The following is a 23,708-nucleotide window of genomic DNA, read 5'->3' as shown; positions in this document are numbered from 1 at the left end:
TTTTTCCCTTGCAAGAAGTTATCCAAATTTCGAAAAAAATGGTAATCTGCTGGAGCAAGGTCCGGGGAGTACGGAGGATGTCTTAGACTTTCCAATTGAAGCTCTTCTAATTTAGTAGCCGTCTGTTGCGCAGTGTGTGGTCTAGCGTTGTCGTGAAGCAGCAGTGGCGTGGAGCGATTGACCAGCCTAGGTTGTTTAGCCGCTAGCTTTTCCATCATGGTTTGCAATTGCTGACAATAGACATCAGCCGTAATAGTCTGGCCAGATTTGAGAAAACTGTAATGAACAATACCGGCACTAGTCCACCAAACGCTTACAAGTAACTTTTTTGGGGTTAATTTTCGCTCGGGGCAGGATTTGGCTGGCTGGCCAGGATCCAACCATTGCGCTGAGCGCTTCCGATTATCGTAAAGAACCCATTTTTCATCACAGGTAATGATTCGGTTTAAAATACCTTCATTATTGTGCCGGTTTAGTAATGTAACGCAACAGTCGACGCGCGTTTGCCGGTTTGCTTCAGTCAATTCGTGAGGTACCCACCTTTCAAGCTTTTTAATCTTCCCAATTTGCTTCAAGTGAATTAAAACAGTTTTATCACTAACATCGCAGCCTGCAGCTAACTCGGACGTGGTTTGCGATGGATCCGCTTACACAATAGCCTTCAACTCTTCATTATCAACTTGAGTCTCAGGCCGTCCACGGGGCTTGTTCTGCAGATCGAAATTTCCAGAACGAAAACGTTGGAACCAAAAACGAACTGTGTTTTCTTTTACAACACGACCGCCATACACATCATTCACCCTTCGAGTCGTTTCCGCAGCACTAGTGCCACGGCGGAACTCGTACTCGTAAATAATGCGATATTTTAAGTTTTCCATTTTGTAAAATGAGTGACGCAAACAAAAAAAAAAACAGAAGAAAAAAAACAAATGAATGACGGTCATCGAACCACAAATACATGAGTCTATAGCTGTACAAATTTGAATTTGGAATTCCTTACCAAAGAGGAGAAATTCGTGATTAAAGTGGCCAGTACGAAAAACGCCAATTTCATATGTAAGGACCTATTATATGATAAAAAATTACTTCATATTCATATAAAAAAAAACTAGAGAGGTGTGTTGGGACACCCGGATAGAACGAAGTTCCTTTCAATTAATTAGTGAAGGAACCAATGTTTATTCTATGCATAAAAAACTTAAGTCTTCACAAGAAGTACATTTTATTTCTATGAATTTTCGTTATATATTGTGACGTGGTTGCCATGGTGAAGTAGCGCTCATTCGTCGTTAACATACTTACTATAGCAGAAAGTGTCGTGACAACTTTTCGTAAGAATTTTTTCCGTCTAGCCCCCTTTCACAACGCGCGATAAGGAACTTCGTTCCAATAATAATGTAGCCTTTATTAAGATACAATATACATGATATTAATTTAAATTGATTTATTATATGTTTTACCGGAAATGTATGAAATGAAGGAATTGTATACAAATCCTAGGAAATGTGTACAATTCCGATACTATATAGGAAATGTATAAAATATTGTTTGAAAAACTATTTAATACATAGATATCCTAGGAAATGTATAAATTTCCTCGACATTGTATATAATTTCAATATCGTATTAGGAAATGTATAAAGTAAAATGCTTTCTGTAATAAAACACATTGTTAATAATATATTTTTTATTATAACACTTATTGAAACGATCGTGTAACAGTCATACCGTAAAATAATTATAATATATTCATATTATCTTACTAATTAAAACTTCTAAAATCAACTATCTATTAACTTTTAACATATCATAAAATCAACTTCACTATCTATATATATAAAAGAAAGTCGTGTTAGTTATACTATTTATAACTCAAGAACGGCTGAATCGATTTGACTGAAAATTGGTGGGCAGCTAGCTTAGAACCAGGAAAAGGACATAGGATAATTTTTACCCCGTTTTCTATTTTTGGTTCCGCGCGAACGGAGTCGCGGATAAAAGCTAGTTTATTCTTATAAAATCATTTTTTTATTTGGCAAGTAATCAGTCTGATAATTAAGTAAATAAATGACAAAGTATTAAAGTAAATCTTTAAATTATAATACTTTATCAGTCCATATAGCTATTTATTTTTGCAGAGTAAGCTCGAATGGCATAAAGTACATAATACTTTTTTTTTTAAAACACAGACATCTTGCTGTAGCTTTTTTTCTTGCAAAGTCACTTCTTAAATCCCTGGTCGGTTCCAATGGATTGCAAGTTGGCAACTGACCGTAGTAATCTCGGTACTCGGTACATCCTTTGCATCAAGAAGAACTCTTGAACACACTAATCTGAGATCGAGCATATAATTGTTTTAAGATACCGTTCTTGGTACCAATCTGATAGAGTTCATCATCGGTTTTAGTCAAAACTACACCAAAAATGTTAGGTGCATTACCTCGTCCTCTATCAACCTCAGGAACTGCAATTGGTACTCAAGTGCCAATAGGTACAGGGGGCAACTTCTTTTCACTCAATTTCAGCATTTTTTCGGCTTGTTGTTATAGGTTTTTCTTAGCATTTTGACGATTATCTAGTACTTTATCTTTTTTTGAACATATTGGTCACAAAACTTTAGATCCAAATCCTTCATCGGGTGATTCTTCAGCAACAGCGCAAATAGCGTGGATTGCAGATCCACATTCTCTACATGTGTGAGCTCCTGTTGTTTCTTGTGAACAGACGTTGCATTGGAGGGTGCAATTTGGAGGTAGCGTGTTTGTTTTGCGTTGATCTAAAACGTCTTTAGAAACTTGGCTTATTTATTTATTTATTTGAACATTTTGCCTTTTCCAGACGTCGTTACATATAATTTTTTTAACATAAAATACAATAACAAATTATTTATAACTAGGAATTACTATACTATTAAATTACAAAGAAAGTAAGAAAGAAAGAAATACATCTAATATAGTTTACATATTTATTGCCTTGTTAATAATAAGCCAATAAATAGGCTTAATATTAATATTTAATGCCTTAATAATATAGTGTGCATTTTTATTAGTTAGAGGTTAAATTATTTTGAATTTTTAAAGTATTCTTCTATAGTGTAAAAACATTTCTTTATTAGAAAATGTTTTAATTTTCTTTTAAATTTAATGAATTCTACTTCTTCTTTTATTTCTTTAGGTAAGTGGTAAAAAGTTTTTACAGCCATATAGTAGGGACTTTCATTTAACATTTTAATTCTAGATTGCGGTAAATGTAATTTATGTTTGTGACTTTGTTACTTTGTTGTACCTCTGCCTCCATGTTCACCTTAGAGAGTTCACATGCAGAGACTTTGGGATCTTCCTTTTTAGTAAAGTCCTGTGTGATTTTCTCCAAATCTTCTTCAGTTTCAACATTTTGCGTGCAATCATTGGGTAACTGTAAACCAACTTTTATTTTATACCCAAAAAGAGCCTCATATGGAGATTGCTTGATACCAGCATAAAAAGCTCTGTTTTTCATCAGTTGGACAAATCTCAAACCCTCACTCCAATGTGAATTATTATCTTGCATCCACGTGGTTAGCATATTTTCAATATCCTGATTCGCTTTTTCCATATTCCCCTGACTTTGCGAATGCCTGGGTTTACTATGAATAATTTTTAAAGTAGGCCAGTATATTTTTAAATTGTCAATAATTCGGTTTGAAAATTCTCTGCCGTTGTCAGACTTGAAGTTTTGCAGGAACACCAAGTAGAGTAAATATGTCCAATAAAGTGTGAGCCACTTCCTCAGCTCGTTTTGTTTTAAGTGGCCGTAAAACAACAAATTTTGTTAAATGATCTTGATACACCATTATAAATTTGTTATCACCGTCGGGCTGGGACTGAAAATCTATCAGATCTACTTGGCACCTAGAATTAAACTCTGAGGATATAATAGGCTTCACAACAATGCCTTTTTTAATGTTTTTTTTTTGCTTTTGTTGACATGGTTATTATGTTTGCCACAGCCGAAGGTTCCAAAAAAAACCGAGATTTATTCTTATAACTGATTTAATGAATAAAAATTACAAATTAAAACTTATTACTAACTATGCTATGTTCCCTCCGAAGTCAGGAAAGGAATTGTTTAATCTATTACAATCAATAATTATGAAATATCGGTGCCAATGCTGCCTCAGCGCCTCGTGTCCACCTAAGTAGGTCGCGGCGAAGTCAACGCACTGCTGCGTCGATGATGTTCCTTGTAGGCATATATGTACCATGGTTCACAAAGTTCAAGATACGTTTCAATATCCTTACGTGTTATGTTTATGTAGTGACTCTGATGATGTAAATCCGGCCGATATCGGCCACGGCGACTGTCTTTAACTCCGGTTTTGACGTTGATGTGCTCGCATGTGGCTTATGTATCCAATTTTGTTTATGAAAATCCTCGTACATTGCGGACATGCGAGCACACCGTTCACGGAATTATAGCTGATAGCCACAGGTGGTCGGGCTTTCAGCTCGTCGCGTCTGGCATCTAGCTCAAGGAGCCGCCGGTTTTCGAAGGCTTTAACGCTATATTTAACTAGCGCTCTCCACTCCGGCCGTTTGGCAGCCTGCTGCTCCCACAGCGAAGGATTGATGTCGCACTGCTTCATGTGCCGCTTCAGCACGTCTTTGTACCTGAGGAGTTGTCCGCCATGCTTCCGCTTGCCTTCCTCAAGTTCTGAGTAGAAGATGCGCTTAGCTGTTCTACTGTAGTGACTCTATACCTCTTTCATCATGCGATCTCTTCCGCTGTGACCAATTCGAATATGAGTCTCGTATAATATGTCGAATAATTCGCTATCACATGCGTAGTAAATAATAGTGTAATAGTAATTTTTTTTTTTAATTTATTTGGAATAACTAACGACTACATAATAGGTATATGTCTATAATATAAATATAACACCTATAATGTAATTATGTACCCAACATCGTTGTTCACAACTACAGTAACTAAAAAGAAAGGAAAGAAACAATAATAATAATAGACTACAATTAAGTTGAGACATAATGTTTAAATACAATCAAACAGTTTAAAACAATGAAAATTAGTGAAGTTTATGAAGGCTATGATCAGTTCACAGACCACAAGGGGGCACGCTCACCTGCGTGCGTCTTACATCGTTAATTCATCTTACCATTCTTCATCTGGTTGCTTTCTTGGTGTCACGTTTTAGTAATAACTGTGTTGAACTTCTCAATATATAGATGGACTTACTCGATCAGGGGTAATAGCGTGATAAAAACTTGAACGACGTATCTCTAGATAAGTTTAATGAGGTTGCTAATTATTGTTGTCAAAATTTGCTGAAATTTCAGCATCAGGGGACTTTTGTGACACTACGGAGTGATCTGTTCCGCTACTTGGCATGAAATCTTCATTGGACAATGTCCTTATTATGGGGAAAAAATCCACATTTTGTCATAGATCTGGTATAAGTATGACCAATAAATCTTGATTTCGTAGATTGTAACTGATCTTCCTGCTTCTTTCTTTCGTTCTTTCTTTCGTTCTTCGTTCTTCAATCTTTTGCAGCATACATGAGTCAAGTGTGTAATAATAATGTCTTTAAAGAGCCCATTAAACCTATATCTAAGGGTTGTAATTTGTTAGTAATGTGAGGATAAAAGGTAAGACACATTCCAATACCCGATTGTTTCGTTAAGTCTAAAGTTTACATGGATGGATGTTTGAAGGTATTACCGAAACGGTTCAATGGATCTTAATGAAATTTGGTACGGATATAGAACAAGATCTGGAAGAATGCATAGGCTAACTGAACCAAAAAACTTTTTGTCTCTAACTTGTGGCCGACAATTCTTGGCCTTCGTGAGAGGCCACATTTTCGTGATATGTTCCTATGGGTACGTTAGACTTCATTTCCCGTTTCTCCGGCAACTTGCACGACTTTCCAAGCCTGTTTCTCTGTACTGTTCCAAGACAATAAATACCTTCGTTGGTCAAGTAATGTAGCAGAGGAATATTCGTATAAAAATTGTCAAAATAAGATATGATTGACGTGCCTTGGTACTGGTCGTAACAGTCGAACTGTATTCGATACAACTCCGAGATCTGGTTTGCCAGGTAAACGGTCTATGTCCTTTTTTTTTTCCTTAATCCCCCGACATATTTTTGGGTCGGAGACTTTATTTACATTTTCATTTTCTTACAATTTATATTACATTTTTTAAAGTGTTTTAATTTACTATTTTATAATGTTGCAAGTATTGTTGCAATGTGCGGCATTCACTCTGAGAATAGAAACATACCCTCAAGGAGGTCTATGTCCTTAGCTCCTGAGTAAATCTCAAAACTGTAGGCATACCCAGATGATGATGATGTAATCCCGGCCGATATCGGCCACGGCGACTGTCTTCAGCTCCGATTTTGACATTGGTGTGCTCGCATGTGGCTTATGTAGCCAATTTTGTTTGCGAAAATCCTCGCACATTGCGGACATGAGAGCACACCGTTCACGTAATTATAGCTGATAGCCGCAGGTGGTCGGGCTTTCAGCTCGTCGCGTCTGGCATCTAGCTCAAGGAGCCGCCGGTTTTCAAATTGTTTGACGCTATGTTTAACTAGCGCTCTCCACTCCGGCCGTAATAATACGTAATAATAATACCCAGACAGAGAGCATAAAACGTATAATTTGAATCCCCACTTATGGGGCTTGTTGGGTAAGTATTGTTTAATAAAATGTTTTATTTTAGTGGAACACTTGCTCGTCTAGCCCTTTATAAGGTCGAGAAAACTAGAGGTACTACAGAAATGAAATTTTGGTTTGTTAATATGGCTTTTTTTATTTGATTTTTAAGATGTTTTTCAAATCGGAAAATTGTTGGAAAATGGGTGGAAAATTTGATGGCACTATATGTATTTCTGTAAATTAAGTAAATTCCATTTTTTTTCAATTTGTACATTTTATGGAGTTAGAAATAAAACCATGTAATAATTATCCACACAAAAAGAATTATTTTTAGATGCTTTTTCTTTATATGCTTAGGTCTAACTAGTGAACATTTGAGATCTTTTGAAACTTTGGTTCTTTACATTTAGTATTTATGCTCATCAGTTAATATCTATATATCTATATATATAAAAGAAAGTCGTGTTAGTTACACTATTTATAACTCAAGAACGGCTGAATCGATTTGACTGAAAATTGGTGGGCAGGTAGCTTAGAACCAGGAAACGGACATAGGATAATTTTTACCCCGTTTTCTTTTTTTTTTATCCCGCGCGGACGGAGTCGCGGGAAAAAGCTAGTTTCTTATAAAATAACACACATAAGAGCTAATTCAATCTTCAATTCTTTTGGTGAAATTGAGTAAAACAAGGGAAAGCACAAAGAAATACTTTACAAGTCGTACATGACAACTTGGTTTTTACGTTATTTGTCTTTGTACTACACAAACGGCATCTGCGCAGTGTGTCAGACTTGTATATCAAATGTTTTCCAACATCTTGGAAACGAATGACGTCATGCACTCCTACGACTTTCTGGTAGTTAGTACTGTCTGTAGCTCTCTTCTTCTTTGCAATAAAATTTGGTTCGCTAGAAAGGCTCCTCTTTCTCGATGTGTAGTTTCCGGTAGATTCGATGGAGGTCCATGACTTCGCGGTGAAACAGATTGCAATATAAATAATATAAAGCATTATCACATAGCTAGATCGATTAGTAAATAAAAAATTTGGCACCACCAACGCCTATTCCGTCTTCCAACCTCATATGTGCCTCTTTTTTGATCGAACCTATCGACTCCTCCCATCCTCTTGGTGTATTCAGTGATTGCCAAAGGGCAAGGAAAACTCTTCTTTGTGCCATCCGTCGTTGTTCGTATGCAAAAAGTTTTTTCCATAGGATGGAAAACTGTACTCAACACTGTGACGTTTTTTGAAAGAAATAAAGAAAAAACATATTTAAAAAAAAACACATACAAGGCACAAAGTGTGGCAAAAGGGAGCCAGCTCAGCGAAGCAGGGGCAGACTAAAATGACCCTGCGCTGGTTTTCAGCTGACACCTTTATAAAAAAATAATAGTAATAATAAAAAATAAAGTTATATTAGATTAACAACAAACAATGATTCATAACAATGAGATAGCCCAAGTCAATTTAAAGTGTTTAAAATTACAAAGTTTTCTATGCAACATTTTACAAATTGTATCCAGTTCAAGTAACTGTGAGTAAGTAGTGTTGTGAGTTTGTTTTTATACCTTCAACTATGTTTTGATTAATATAGTAAAGAAATAACTGAATAGACCTTCCAAATCATGAATCCAACATTATTCTTCACTCTCCATTTGTAGTTTCCTCGGTCAAGCTTTACTTTCCTTTTTTTCCCTTTTTACGATTTTCGGTATGTCTGCTCTATTTATATTTACGGTGGCAGTGTTGTAATTACCATATTCATAAAGGTATTCCATCAAAGCATATGAAGAAAAAAAATTGTCGAAAGCAACATGAGCTTGAACTTTCTTGTCAATTAGAGATTTTGTCAGGGCTTTGACAATATTATTGACAAAAGGAGTAACGCGTGGATTATCAACCAAAAATGTTTGAACTGTGTCAATAACGTCGTCTGACTTTCTAGGAAAGCCTTTACGAGCCATTTTTATTAACATCTCTGTGATAGCGTTTTCTTCTTCATATGTCAAATACGGTGTAGGCCCAAATTGAGATTTTGAAGTAGGATTTTTGAGCTTAAACTGTAAAGTACCTCTTGGTATATTATATTTTCTTGCGACGGCTCACAAAGACATTGTTTTTGTGTTTATTTTTTCTAAAGCCTCATCAAGGGCCTCTTTTGTGTATTGGGGTAAATTTTTAAACAAAATTTGTAGAGAATTTTGTATTCTACAATATTGATAAGAAATACAAATAGCAAAAAACCCATAGGAAATGAGATATTTCCAAAAAAAAACGCAAAAAACCGATTTTTGTAACCTTTGACCTTGAAATTTAATAGTTGCTTACACCCTACCATATGTAGGTTTTGAGACAACTTTTAGGGTGTCAATATACAAGTATTTACAGTCTTACAGCTGGGTATCTCGAATTCCGAGATGACTGGACTAATCCCCTCTCCACAGACTTTGCCATCACTTGTTGCTTTGTAGGCAATTTGCAAGATTTTCGATGACGGTTTCTCTGCACAGTTCCTAAACACCAAATGCCTTGTTTTGCCATATAGTACATGAGTGGCAAAGAAGTGTAGAAATTGTCAAAGTAGACAATGTGATTCATTCTTTTTTTTTTATTTATTATTATTTTATAAAATCACATCTACAGACGCTTGGTCCGTACTCTTTTCTGCACAGGTTTTAGTTATCTTTTTTTTTTTTTATTAATATTATCCCTGCACTACATTGTTTGTTCCTGCTTAAAACATATATATAATTTACTTAAAAATACATAGAATTTAACTTAATTACAATTTTTTTTTTCTTGGAATGGCTCGAGCTAGTTTTATGACGACATTACCAACGGTTCCTACATCTGTTTCATTTTCTAACATGGGCTCATTGTCCTTTCCTGAGTATATATGTATTTCTATTTTCTGTGTATATTTCTCTGAATTGTGTGAGGTTGTATACACAGACCATATATGGGTCATTCCATGTCAAATCGACAAATTTTTTACCTGACCCCCTTTGATTTCGCTGAAAATTTTCTATCTTTTTCTACCCCCCGAAAGTTATTTTACAGAATTTATTCAAATTTTTTTTCCCGACTCAAAAAAAAATTATGAATTTTTGAAAAAAAACGCTCTTTTATTTTTAAATTACCAGAACTTTTTCAGAAATTGACCGTTTGGGAACTTTTTTTTTCAAAATTTTTGTTTTTAAATGTAGTTTTCGAAAAGAAATATGAAAAAATTTTCAGAATCCCAGATATATGAAATATTTTAGTTTTTTTTAAAAAACCGTAATTTTCTCAAAGTCCGACCGTTTTTTTTTGCTCTAAAAATACTTCAACTAATTCTGCAATGATCCCCGTTAATCAAAAGATGTGACGACAATCGCAACAATAATTTTTTTTCTTGATAATAAAAAAAAATTGTTGAATTTTTGCTGATTTTATATAACTTTGTTATGAATTTTTTTTTATATCCTCGTGAAACCTCAAAAGTTGAAAAATAAAATTTTATTGGAGAATTTCAAGTGATTATAGTCAAAAAGTAAAAAAAGCTTGACGTCGATATTCAATGTGCCTCTGACTATTCGGTGATCGCTCCCAGTTTTAACCGCGTTGATCACTGAGACATCATTGAATATTTGCTTCTTTGTCGACATGATGAAGTCAATCTCACCGTAGCACCGTCTGGACTCATCCAGGTCCACTTCCTCTGCACTTGCTTCCTGAAGAAGGAGTTCATCATGTAGAGTCCCTCCTTCTCCACGAAGCCGGCCAGCAAGTGGCCCCAGTGGTTCCGCTGTCCATATCCAAACTTGCCTACCAGCAGCTCGTCTCCGTCCCGTTTGCCCAGTTTTGCGTTGAAGTCCCCCTTGACAACGGTGTAGTAGATTTCGGAACTATGTATGGCTCGTGAGATGTCCTCATACATAGTTTCAACCTCTTCGTCGGAGTGAGTCGAAGTCGGTGCGTAGACCTGAATGACCTTGAGTGAATACCGTTTGGTTATTCTGAGTATAAGGTACGCCACCCTAGTCGACACACTCTCGATCTTCTCCACATTGTTCACGAGGGACTTGTGGACGATAAACCCGACACCACTTTGGGACTGTTGGTCTCCTTCCCGGAAGAAGAACAAGTTGCCGGACTTGAGGATTATCGTATCCTCCCCCTCTCTTCGGACTTCGGATAACCCTATAATGTCCCAACGTAATTTGCTTAATTATTCTTCTAGCTCCGCGATCCTCTCGTCCGTCCGCAGTGTGCGCGTGTTCAGTATTGCCAGGGTCAAAGGTCGTCGTATGTGGTAGACGTATCCGAACCGGGGATTCTTAGCATCCCCTGCACCGCCGTCACCCTGGCCGCTACCGTAACCAGGAACGGCGGCGCCGCTGGGTACTGGGGGCCGTACTTTATTTGTGGCTATCATAAGGGGGGATTTGCCATAATCGCCACGCTTGGCAGGCGGGTTGGCGATCGCAGTGTTTCTCCACCGTTTTTGTAAGGGACGCTGCTGCCCGTCCTCCGGTGGTCTGGACGCAGTTTAACGACGGAACCCGGGTCGGTTATTCATCGAATTATAAACTTCAATTGTTGAGAACCGAATATTCAATTTCGTCAAATTTTGTGACGCCCATTCGTATAATTGTTTAGGTGTTAATATTTGCTGATCAGGTGGTAACTGTAGACTTGCCAGCGAGGCCTCTCTTTTAATTGTCCCGCCGACTCCGTCACAAGGCCCTTTTCTTTCTGATCTCAGAATAAATATGGACCGCAATAGTATCATTGTTTGAGCTATCAGGAATGATAACCATACTTTGATGAGTAAGTTGATTATCTACCTTATAATAAATAACGACTGTATAAATTGTTGCTTGATCGTAATTCCAGTGGAATCCCGGTGCAGTATCTTGTACAAAAAAATTAAAGATCTTGGGAAACTTTTTGCAACTCACCCTTTATGAAAATCTCTTCAATTTTCTTATTTAAATCAGAAAGGGCTGCCTCTGGAGACACAGACCAAGCAATCAAGTTGCGTAAGCTATCAAGTAAAACTTATTTTTGCTTCAATACACAGAACGTGATAGCTGCGTAAGATTTTTCGGAATAGTCTAGGTGGCGTATATTATCATACGCCCTTACCTCTTCGTTTGTTTCCAATTCCGTAAATCCAGGTGAATGGTTATATAGTTTCTGTGTGTCTGCGTACCTGATATCGGCCCACGTGTCTGTACTGAAACGTTGAACTTCATCCAACATGTTTAAATATTTAGACGGAGTTTTAGGAACCGCGGGTTCTTTTAACTTTGTCTCAATTTCAAAAGACAACTTCGGTACCGATTCTGATTTTTCCGAGTCTAATGTTGGTGACGCCTGCGAGGCGCAATATTCATTATAGAGATCTTTGTCTATATCCCTGCTAATAGCGGAGGTACAATCTTCTGCATCGTTAAATCGGTAAACCGGAGGGTATTCGCTGCCAAGAACGGTTTTTTGAAACATATCCATGTCTTTTGATAATTTTTCCATAAGCTGACGATCGCTTTTTTTCTGTTTCCTGTAACGATGGCGACGGCGCTGGGATGTTTTCTTTTTAGCTTGGCTTAAAGATATAGACGAAGATGTTGAACCGCTACTACTACTTGAAGATGGCGAGCGTCGTTCTCTTATAATCGACTTATTGTTACGTGGTTTGATAGCAGAGCCACCAGCGACGGAAATGGGCTCATTTTCATCTTCAGTTCCCATTATGAACTATTATAATACTTTCTAAGAGCTTATACAACCTTGAAAAGAAATAATTATCCGTAAAATGTGTTTTCTAAACAATTTTCCTTTTTAATTTGATAATATAAATATCTGAGGGTAGAAATTTTAGTTTAAAGGTAATTTTCGGAGCACAAGTACACTGCGCGGGAAATATCACGCCAATGAAGAACAGGCTCGGAGGCAACAGCTACCTCGCGCGCCTGGTGAGTGGGAGGGAAGTGTGCGACAGAGACGAAGCTATAGGGGTAGAAAGAGATGACTGCAATAGCGGGAAATATAGTCGCCTATCTCAATATGTATAAGCTTCTACTAACGGTCAAGTATATAATTTAATAATTAATTATATTAAATTAGAATTCGCCAGAATTAAACCGAAGGTCATTTTTCAAAAAATTGGTGATCATAAATATATCAACATCAGGAATATTATCAGAATTAGGTTTTATAAATCCTGTATCACACATAGCTGTACGAAATTAACTTTAACAAATCTTTTTTTAATAGTAAAAGGCAGTTAAAGAGTTTATGATTTTTGTCGTTACAATACCTGCATGCTGGAACACTGCCTTCGGTCTTGCTTACAGCTAGAGGCTTACAAGTTTTCCTCCCTTCCTTGCAGACTGCTTTGTTTCGACTCGTCCACTTTCTTCAAGACTCGCTGCCCTTCTCACTAAAAAGTTCAAGAAGTCCGAGATGCTAGGCAGCTTCATCTTGTCCCTTTCCATGTGATAAGCTCTGGAAGAGTACTGGTCGACCTTGCGGAGAAGAATAGGTAGCAGCAGCATGTTCCAAGACTCCACAGATTGATCCATGTTTTTCAGTGCTCCTATCTGTTGCTTGATGCTTGAAACGAACTCGTGTATATTGGATGCCGTCCCCTTTTGCATGGCAGGATAGTCCAGGATCGCGTTCACATGGCTCGTAATAAGCACGCATGGTTTATCGGAACGCTCCTTCAATAATCGCAGTGCTTCTTGGTATGACGTATCTGTGAGCGGCAAACTTTCGATCACCGCTAATGCTTCGTTTTTGAGGTGACTTCTTAGATAGTAAAGCTTTTGAACTGGCGCCAGTGAATCGTCATTACCTACAACGGCTGCGAAAAGTTGGATGAATGGTACATAGTTTGTAATGTCTTCCCCGGAAAAACATGGTATTTCGATGTTTGGAAGCTTATTTGCCTTCATCAGTTTTGGTGTGCTTTCGGATGGACATACCGTTAGTGAGCTCACCATTTCATACAAGTGGTAATACCGATCTTCTTTCACATGTTTATCGGAAATTAAACATATTTTCATTTGTAATTGTTGGAACACCGCAAGTGTTTCAAACAGCGCCTTCAAGCGTGTTTGCATCGTTGCAACTTTTGCCGGCGTCATGCTTCCTTTATTTGCTTCGACGTATGCCTCGAATTTTTTAAAAGACGCTTTGCATTGCCCTGCGCGTGCGCGCAATTTTCTTAAAGGCTCGTTTTCCTCTATTTCCGGCATTTTCGATGGACCAAATGAGAGATGCAATTGGATTAATTTGATTTCAATAAAGCTCCATTGGTTTGGCTCTCCATGTTTCATGTATTTCGATGCAACAATAATGACATTTTACAGACAGATAATTGACAGCTTAAAATTTTAGATTTGACAGATGCGTTTCGTTTCGAACAAGTCCTCTACGGCAGCTATAACCGCGTCATTATCGTCAAATTTTGTTCTACGAATTTCCTCTTTTAATTTTGGAAATAAGTGAAAATCACTTGAAGCTAAGTCCGGAGAATATGGTGGGTGGTCAAGGAGATTGAAGCCAGCACAGCGGATTGCGTTGAGCGCAACTTCCGATCGATGAGCAGGAGCGTTATCTTGAAGGAACAACACGCCCAACGACAGTTTTCCACGACGTTTTTCTTTAATCGCTTCACGCACTTTCGGGATTAAATTTGCATAATAGGGTCCAGTAATCGTCTGGCCTTTTGGCATGTAATCAATAAAAAGGATTCCTTCACTATCCCAGAACACAGAGGCCATAACTTTGCCAGCGGTAGGAGCAACTCGAAATTTCTTGATGGATGGAGAGGATGGTCATTTCCAAGACATGCTTTGTCTTTTAGTTTCAGGATCAAAATGGTGGATCCACGTTTCATCCATGGTGACAAGACGACGGCAAAAGTTATCCGAATCACGCTGGAACATTTCGAGATTACGCTTGGAAATTTCCAAACGTCGCTTTTTGTTTTCGTCGGTTAACATTCGTGGCACCCATCTTGCAGACACTTTTTTGAACCCCAGTGAATCAATTAAAATGGATTGAACGCTACCAAAAGATATCTTTAGGATCTCAGCTATATGTTCTATAGTCATTCTTCTGTCTTCCAAAACCAGATTCTCAACCTTTTTGACATTTTCTTCTGTAACGGAGGTTGAAGGCCGCCCAGAACGCGGGTCATCTTTACAGCTTGATCTACCTCTTTTAAATTCAGCCACCCAGTACGCAACCGTAGAATAGGGTACAGCATCACCCCCTAATGTCTGCTGAATGTCCAAAAAAATTTCCTTCGTAGACATTTTTTTCAAACTGAAATATTTTATCACCGCACATAACTCACTTTTATCCATAATTTTGACTTTTCAGCAACTCGTTGCACAAAAAAAATTATTACATGCGAACGAACTGACAAAAACAAGTGACAGTCTGCATAAATATAGTGTGATAGACACTCTTTAATTTGAATATCGAACTTAATCCAAAAAGGTTTCATATATATGCACTTCTAAGAACTTTTTGATTCACCCTCGTACATTGTACCTGTTATAGGTATATCAGAAAGAATATGGGTCTCCTAAAACTTAACTTTAAAAAAAAATAAAACAATAGCTGGATGTAATATTATATTTTTTTATACAATCTTATATATATATAACAAAATTAAAAAACAAATGGCGTACCTTACATCCATTTTTTTTTCACTAAACCAGTTTTTTAACTTTGGTCAAAAAAAGCACCTCTTGAAGAGCCACTTAAGTGGGTCTCTTAATTCATACATTCCAGGCGTCAGGGACAAAGCATTTTTTGTTTACAGTAATTTAAACATATTGCCAAACTAGTTTAAATAATGGCTCTTTGTAATATTTAACATATCTTGAGTATGAATGTATCAAAAATGAGACTTATAATTCTTACAAAAAATACTGTCTCAGAAATACTAAGATTTTGCAGAATACATACATACAAGTGTTATAATTATTAATTATTCAAGATTAACATAGAACTAGGCATTAATTACAATGAAAAAAAATACATGTTTGGAAGAGAAATCTCTCGTCAAGTGCCACATTCTGGGACAAATTATATAAACAAAATTTTGAATTGAGGTGGTCTAATGTTGGTTGAATTTTGAATAGTTTAGCCTGCGGACGCGTCAAAAATTCAGGTTGACAATTCGAATTATTATTGAAATGAAGGCATTTCGAAAGCAGCTGAAAACGGTCAATCGTCATCTCCGTGGAGAAACTAGGAGTACAGAAAATATCCTTAGAGGTGTTCCAATATTCCTCTAATCGACTTTTGACCACCACGCCCATAGCCAGAACGATGCCAAGATACGTGTAAACTTCGTTTACATTCATATCTCGCCAACGAGAAATCCGGCTATTAGGACAGATGGTCCCATCCACCAACATGGTCGTTGCCAGCTGATGTGCATACATGTTGGTTTCGCTGACAACAAGTTCAATTATTTCACGATCCCATGTGGCAGTAAATGCTTCGTATGGATTCGTGAAAGAAAACGTAGGACCATCATTTTGCAAGAACGGTTCTCGCCTCAAATGAGCGTGAATTTGAGGCATTGAAAACGCTCTATAGTCAAATTTATCGCTCGGTTCCATTGGAACTTCTAAATTAGACGTGGGTGAGGCGGGCGACGACGAAGCGGGCAGCAGCGAAGGAGGCGACGGCGAAGTGGGCGTTGGCTCACAAACTGGACGAGGAGGCCATTCCAAAGTAAAGGCCCTTCTTCTTCTTCGCCTGACTCCTCACTACCTGAAAGGAAAAAAGATACTAGTCATAGTTTCCATTGTAATCTAATATTTACTTCCGCGATTGCTGAAAATTAAAGAAACATGTCAAAATGCGCTTACCATAATTAATTAAATTATCATCATCACAGAGGGGTGTCCTAATATTCGGCCAGTGGCGATCGCGATTTCTGTAAAATAGAACTAATACGAGGGGAGGTCCAAAAGTTCGCGGAATGAAAGGGTTGTCAATGAAATATAACAATAAATTTATTTTTCCTTTTCAATATAATCACCCTTAAGTCTAATACATTTATTCGATCTATGAATTAATTTTTCTAAACCATCGAAAAAATATTTTTTGTCTTTGGCCTCAAAATGGGCCGAAATTGCCTCCTTCACTTCATTATCGTCGGAAAATTTCCTTCCCCTTAGCTCTTTTTTTAAATTTGGAAATAAATAAAAATCGCTAGGAGCCAGGTCTGGACTGTAGGGTGGGTGAACAAGTGGTTCGAACCCATGTGTGTGCAGAGCAGCCATGGCAACTCGGCTCTTGTGAACCGGCGCGTTGTCTTGCAAAAGCAACACACCCTTGGCCAATTTTCCTCGACGTTTTTCTTTAATTGACTCCTTTAACTTTTCTAATATGAGTGCGTAGTATTCTCCGGTTATAGTGGTACCTTTTTCTTTATAATCAATGAGTAATATTCCCTTACAATCCCAAAAAACAGTGGCCATCAACTTTCCCGCCGATTCTGACACCTTGAATTTTTTGGGAGGTGGTGTACCCTTTTTGTGCCATTGCATGGACTCCTGTTTGGACTCAGGTTCAAAGTGATGAACCCATGTTTCATCTCCAGTAACAATCCGCTCCAAAATCTGCACGGGCTCGTCTCCACACAACTCCAAAAAGTGCTTAGACGCGTCGACGCGCTGCTGTTTTTGAAGCGGCGTGAGCATTCTCGGCACCCATCTTGCACTGACTTTTGTCATGCCCAGGTGGTCGTGCAGGATACGCAAAATAGTTGTATCTGATACTCCAACAAATGCAGATAATTGTTTCTTCTTCAAACGTGTGTCTTCGAGTACAAGTTTTTCGACTTTTTCGACGATGTCTGATGTGGTGGCGTCAGCTGGCCGCCCAGAGCGAGAGTCGTCTTCAATTGAATCTCGACCATGTTTAAAAAGACCATGCCACTTATAAACCATTGTTTTACCAGGGCACTGATCTCCATAAACGGCTTCTATTTCATTTAAAATGGTTTGAACGTTTTTTCCTTGCTTGGTAAGGAATTTTATCACAGCGCGATGTTCAATTTTCTCCATAGTTGCAGTTTGCTTCCGGATTGACTTGTTCAGCAGGCGAGTACTCGTAAACGAATGGCACTATAGGGTTGAAATGTTATATATATACTAATTATGAGTGCCCAATTAGTATGACACTAAGCGAGCTACCCTATCCCCACTCCATCCCCTCCATTCCGCGAACTTTTGGACCTCCCCTCGTATAACATACAAACTTAACAAAAACTTATAAAATATGTTTGATTAATTCTTACACAGGCCGCGTGGTCTTTGGTGTGCTTGCTCCACTGCTCGCACCACATTCAACGTAGCTGCAAAATGATGAAGTTATGAAAAAGGGTACAACAAAAAAAAAACTGGGCAGGTGGTGGCACCACAACACTTTGAGGAAAGAGAGATGCAGCAGGCATGGGCGGCGCGGTTTCCTGTGCGCGAGATTTCGATGGGCTTGCCCCATCAACCCCATCGACGATCATTTCTAAAGATGACCACAAAGTTTCCAATCTGAAAACAAAGCTGTAGATATTTTTTTTGTTATAGAACTTAAATATTTAAATTAAAAACATCGGTATACTTGATCCCTGTTTTGGTTTTCTTTTAGTAATTCGAACCATTTTCATAAATCTGACTTTCTTTTAAATCACACATGTATTTCCATTCAATACTACTGATTTAGCACCAATACAGACCTTCTTATTTATTGAAAAAAACGACAAAAAGGGTTTTTTTTAAAGTCCGACACAAGGATCAAGTAACCCTCCCTATGGGGATACTGGATCCCGGTGAGTGGGTTGTATGATCCCGGAGGATCAATTATCCCACCCGTCAAAGTTTCAGCCATAGGCCTACCTAAATATGGAAATTAAATAATTAATAATAGATTAATAAATTAAGATAAATAATAGATTTATTAAGGGTAATTTCAGATATGTGGAGCTTTCATTTTCTACAGGTTGTCTGGTTAAATTAATATCCTTTATTCTGGCTGAACAGTTATCATCTAATGTTATTATGTATGTACCGTATATCTTTTGTCTTGATACTTCATCAGTACATAACTTGGTAAGTAAAGTTGGCTCCTTAGTATATAGAATCCATGTATTCTGTTGTATGAGCTGCACCCTGACGGTTTCTAAATCGACTGGAATTGGAAGACATGATGATATGTTTTCAGCGTACATCATCAGGTCGGTTATACAAGCATCCTTTATCAGCTGGGTTGTGTCGTCCTCGGGGCAAAAGTAGAAGGACTCATCATCATGAAAAATTCTTATCTAAGTTAAAAACTAATGTATTTAATTCTACGGTTTTTAAGACATTTATTTTCACGTCTTCCGTAATAGGTTGGAAATTGAGTGTCTTAGCTATTATCCAATGCTTATTACTAACTACTGCGGTCCCTTGCCTTACAGGTAATATTCCAGGATTTTTATTTAGTTCCTGAAGTTGAAGGGCGTGTAGATGCATCACCGTGGTCATCGCCAGGACGAGCAGGAGGTGCCTGTGAAGGGCGTTTCACATTCTTTAGTGGTACTTTACTGTGACGTCCTTTTATAGTAACCGGAATAGTATTTCTATGTATTTTATCCGTTACTTGTGCTATATTAAAACGCGGTTTATCTTTACTAATTCTATTATTTGTTCCTTTTGTATAAATGATATCTCCGGGCTCTATATTAAATTTAATTTCTCCTCCTCGTTTTTCAATAATTTTCTCTTTATTTTGTATAGCTTTTTCAGTTAAGTGTTTATATAAGTACTTGGTGCGCCTAACGTGTTCTTTAATTAATTCTTGGAAAATATTGTTTTTCGAAGTTAACGTCAAATGGATGTCTTGAGTCTGTACTCGTATGTCCTAACAAGACTTCAAATGGTGTTAAACCTGTTGTAGAATGTATGGTGTGGTTATATGCCATGATTGCGTATGTCATAAAAGATGACTCTATATATTTATGATCATGTTTTCCTATTCTATATATTTCTAATAAAGTGGAATGGAATCTTTCTATGAGTCCCATTGAATTATGGTTGTTAGGGGTACCAATATATAATTCTACTTTATAAAATGTTAACAGTTCTTTAAGTAAAGCATTATTGAATTCCGTTCCGGGGTCACAACTAAGTTTCTGCGGAACGCCATATAGTGAAAAATATTTAATAAGAATAAGGGCTCTAACGACTTCGGGGATCGATCTGTTAGTTAATACAAAGGCTTGTCCTAATTTACTGAATGCATCTATGATGGTTAAATAATAATGGCCTTCTATTTTTTTTTTTTGTGAGAGGCTACTTTGTTCCTCCCGGCTGGTACCCCTGACATAAAGGGTTGACATAAAGGGTTGACACAGAGACTTTGTTGTTCTGTTTAAATTTTATTGCCCTTTTGTTTAGGTTTAGGTTTATGTTAGTTTAGTTTTCTGTTTTCTAATCCAATTGGTGCTTTTTGTTTCAGGCGGAGTAATGGCCTTCTATTGAGAAGATGTCTATAAATATTTCCTCTAAGGGCTTACTTTGAGTTTGAGTTAATTGTAATTTAGGTTTTATTGGTTTTCGGTCATATTTCATGATTTTGCAATCTTCACAAAAATTTATAATACTAGCTACTGTTTGAGCCATATTGTGCCAAAAATATGAACGTTTAATATGGATTAAAGTTTCTTTAATACCACGATGACATGTTTTTCCTTCGTGATATTTCTGTACTATGTCTCTTTGTTCCGTTTCATTTTCTACAAAGACAACACGTTTTGTGCATTCGAAAAATTTAACAAGCTCTTTATTAAATAAAAATATTACTAACTGTGTAAATTGTTTGCGGTGTTCTTCATTTTTGAAATAGATAAAATATTTAGTTTTATTTCTAATGTATTCTTTTAGAAACTGTTTAACGAGATCGGGTCGATTTAAGGGTAAATGTACTTCTAATATTTTTTGTTTTTCTCGAGATAAATTCTTTACAGATAATCGGTCTATGTTCCAACTAAATACTAAAATTTGATTTGGTTTAGTGTCGATTGCTTCTTGCAAAATGGGAATGCCTTGTGACTCAGTATCTTGCGCGGAATGTGCGGTTTTTAAGTCAGAAGATTTTTCAGATACTGTTAACGTACTACTAGATGGGTAAGGTATTGAATATGGAGATTTTATTGAAAGCGTCTTTTCAGAATCGGAGTCAGTAATGGTGATAGCTTTTTCGGACTCTATTTCTGAAATAGACATTGGTTCGGGTGAAGGTTGTTTAACTGTTCTCTTTTGTAATTGTTCTAATTCTTTTATTTCTTTCCTTAATTGTTGTATTTCTTTATTTATATCTTCACTTTTATCTATGTTAGGTTTTGTGGAATAATTATCTCTTTTATCTAGGGCATTAATTTTAATACGCGATAGAGCGTCTGCGTTACAGTTTTGTTTACCGCTCTTATGTATTATGTTGAAATCATATTCGGCTAAACGTAAGCACCATCTTGTTAGTCTGCTATTTGTTTCTTTAAGGGAATTTAACCATGTTAAGGGTTTATGATCGGTAATGATTGTGAACTTTTTACCGTATAAATATGGGCGGAAATGTTTAATTACCCAAACTATTGAAAGGAGTTCTTTTTCTGTAACACTATAACGGGTTTCGGCATCGTTTAGTGTGCGGCTCGCATAAGCAATTGGTTTACCTTGCCCAATGGGTCCTTGTGATAATACAGCGCCTAATGCAAATTCAGAGGCGTCTGTCGTTAAAATAAATGGTTTATTGTAATGTGGGTATTCTAATATAGGTGCGTTTGTTAGAAGTTCTTTACATTTATTGAAAGATTGTATATATTTATTATCATAAAGACGCATTGAACGTTTCTTTTAAAGTCTTTGTGTCATAGGCTGCGTTATCTTGCTAAAGTCTTTAATAAAGCGTCGATAATAACCTATCAGTCCTAGAAATCTTTTGATTTCTGTTGTCGTTCTAGGTAAAGGATAATTCAAAATGGTTTTAATTTTATCGTTATTTGGTTTAAGTCCTTCTGGGGTTATTGTGTGTCCTAAATATAATACTTTTTTCTTAAAAATTCCGATTTATCGAGTTGTACTTTTAAATTGGTTTGTCTTAATCTATCAAATACTGTTCTTAATTTGTCTATATGTTCCTGTAAGCTTGTTGAATATACTATGATATCGTCTAAATAAACTAAGCAATGTATTCCTTGTAAACCACGTAATACATTGTCCATAGTGCGCTGGAAAGTTGCTGGACCTGTCTTAAGACCAAAAGGAAGTCGTGTGAACTCGTAATGTCCTGACTGTGTACTAAAAGCTGTCTTTTGTCTGTCCTTTTCGGCTACTTCTATTTGATGATATCCGCTAGCTAAGTCGAGTGTGGTAAAATAACAACTGCGTCCTAACTTATCAAAGAGGTCCGTTATGTTCGGTAATGGGTACTTGTCGTCTATTGTTATTTCATTTAGTTTTCGATAATCGATAACAAGTCTATATTTCTTTTCGTTACTTGCATCGGTCTTTTTAGGAACTAAGTGTACTGGTGCACTCCAGGGTGAAAAAGGTCTTATTATATCGTTTGCTAACATTTTATCTACTTGTTTATTAATTTCATCATTAATTACTTGTCGTTGCCTATACGGTCGGACAAAAATAGGGTCTTCGTTTTGAGTTCTTATATAATGTTTGACATCGTTAGTAAATGTTAAAGGTAAATGTTCTGAATAAAAAATATCTTTATATTGTGAACAGAGTTCTTTAAATACAATTGCGCTCTTCGGGGTTCATGTGTTCTAAACGTAATCTATTTAAGTTTTCCGTTAAGATTTTATCTATTTGGATGTTGTCTCGGTCTTGTAAATTATTTATACTAATCTTTTCTGTACTACTATTGTATGGGGTTACGTCAAAGGGTTTTGTTATCTTTAAGGTGATTTCTTTATCCGATGTGTTTTGAATTATTGTGGTTGCGTAACCATTCTGACATTTAACAAGAGCGCTTGGCATTCTAACGCCATTACAGAATTCAGTATAATTTAAAATAACTTCACCATTTAGAATATTGGTGGGTAATTTAACTCGTTGTTCACAACGGGGGGCTATTCTAATTTCATTAGATGGGTTATAAATAATAGGAATTTTAGCGGAGTCTGTGTATAATATTTGGTTTTTCATATCTATTTTGGAGTTTAATTGTTTCAAAAGATCACTACCTATTAATCCGTCGTATCTTCCGTCTACATCATATATATAGAATTTATGAATTTTATCAGTATTCAAAGTGGGGAATAATTGTGTCATAATTACTTCATTATGAAAGGTTGAAGCGTGTGTGCTAATAACTTCGAAAGGCTCGTATTCTTTACAGTAATAAAAATATTCGTTAGCCTTTTCCGGGCTTATAAATGATCTTGAACTTCCTGTGTCGATCATAAATTTTGCGTTTATTTCGGGGATTTCGATGTATGGTAATTTTAATCTAGGGTCACAATAATTAGTATGTATTATTTCGGGTTTTTGTTCGAGGCTTTCATGGGAAAATTTTCGTCATCTGTTAATAGAGATTCATCCTGTTTATTATAAGAATTAATATTTTCATCGTAATTATTTTGTTCTAATTGGTACTGCTCTGGGTAATATTTGTTATACTCGTCAAAGTAATATTCACTTTCATCATAAGGAATGTCTTCATTTATGTTGTATAATTGGTTCATATGAAAAGCTTGAGGTTTAATAGGGGGTGCGGTACGCATGCTAACGTCCGTTGTCTGTGTTTTTGGTTGAAATTGTGGTGTTAGTAAATGAGGTGGTGGTCTATAACCAATAGGTTGTGAATTTAAGTTGGGTTTATATCCAAATTGTTGTTGAGGTAATCTAACTTGCTTACTTGGAGTAATTCCGAATTTAAACTTAGGTTGTGTTTGTGATTGATATATCGGTTTCGTGTTATATGTTCCCTGTGGAATACCGAATTTAAAATTAGGCTGGGATTGT

The 23,708-nt window shown here is 36.7% G+C and overlaps 1 protein-coding gene and 1 long non-coding RNA gene across 2 annotated transcripts; both read right to left on the bottom strand.

Moving 5' to 3' along the window:
* Positions 1-3,428: 3,428 nt before the first annotated feature.
* Positions 3,429-4,843, bottom strand: LOC123722706 (KRAB-A domain-containing protein 2-like; the record flags this gene model as incomplete). The annotated part of the gene is given in 5 exon segments (XM_045685187.1): positions 3,429-3,489; positions 3,491-3,705; positions 3,707-3,955; positions 4,433-4,630; positions 4,739-4,843. Coding segments are annotated over 5 exon segments (828 nt in total), but the record flags the coding sequence as incomplete, so codon positions are not given.
* Positions 4,844-16,568: 11,725 nt separating this feature from the next.
* LOC106716024 lies at positions 16,569-18,292 on the bottom strand. Its single transcript, XR_006756551.1, has 3 exons — positions 18,093-18,292; positions 17,990-18,046; positions 16,569-16,621 (listed from the first exon to the last, which is right to left on the bottom strand). It is a non-coding gene; the product is annotated as an uncharacterized LOC106716024 (long non-coding RNA).
* Positions 18,293-23,708: the final 5,416 nt, after the last annotated feature.

Source organism: Papilio machaon, chromosome 29 (genome assembly GCF_912999745.1).
Source record: "Papilio machaon chromosome 29, ilPapMach1.1, whole genome shotgun sequence".
Classification (NCBI taxonomy): Eukaryota; Metazoa; Arthropoda; class Insecta; order Lepidoptera; family Papilionidae; genus Papilio; species Papilio machaon.
Note: the sequence above shows the minus strand (reverse complement) of the source record. Positions and strands in the feature narration are given on the sequence as shown.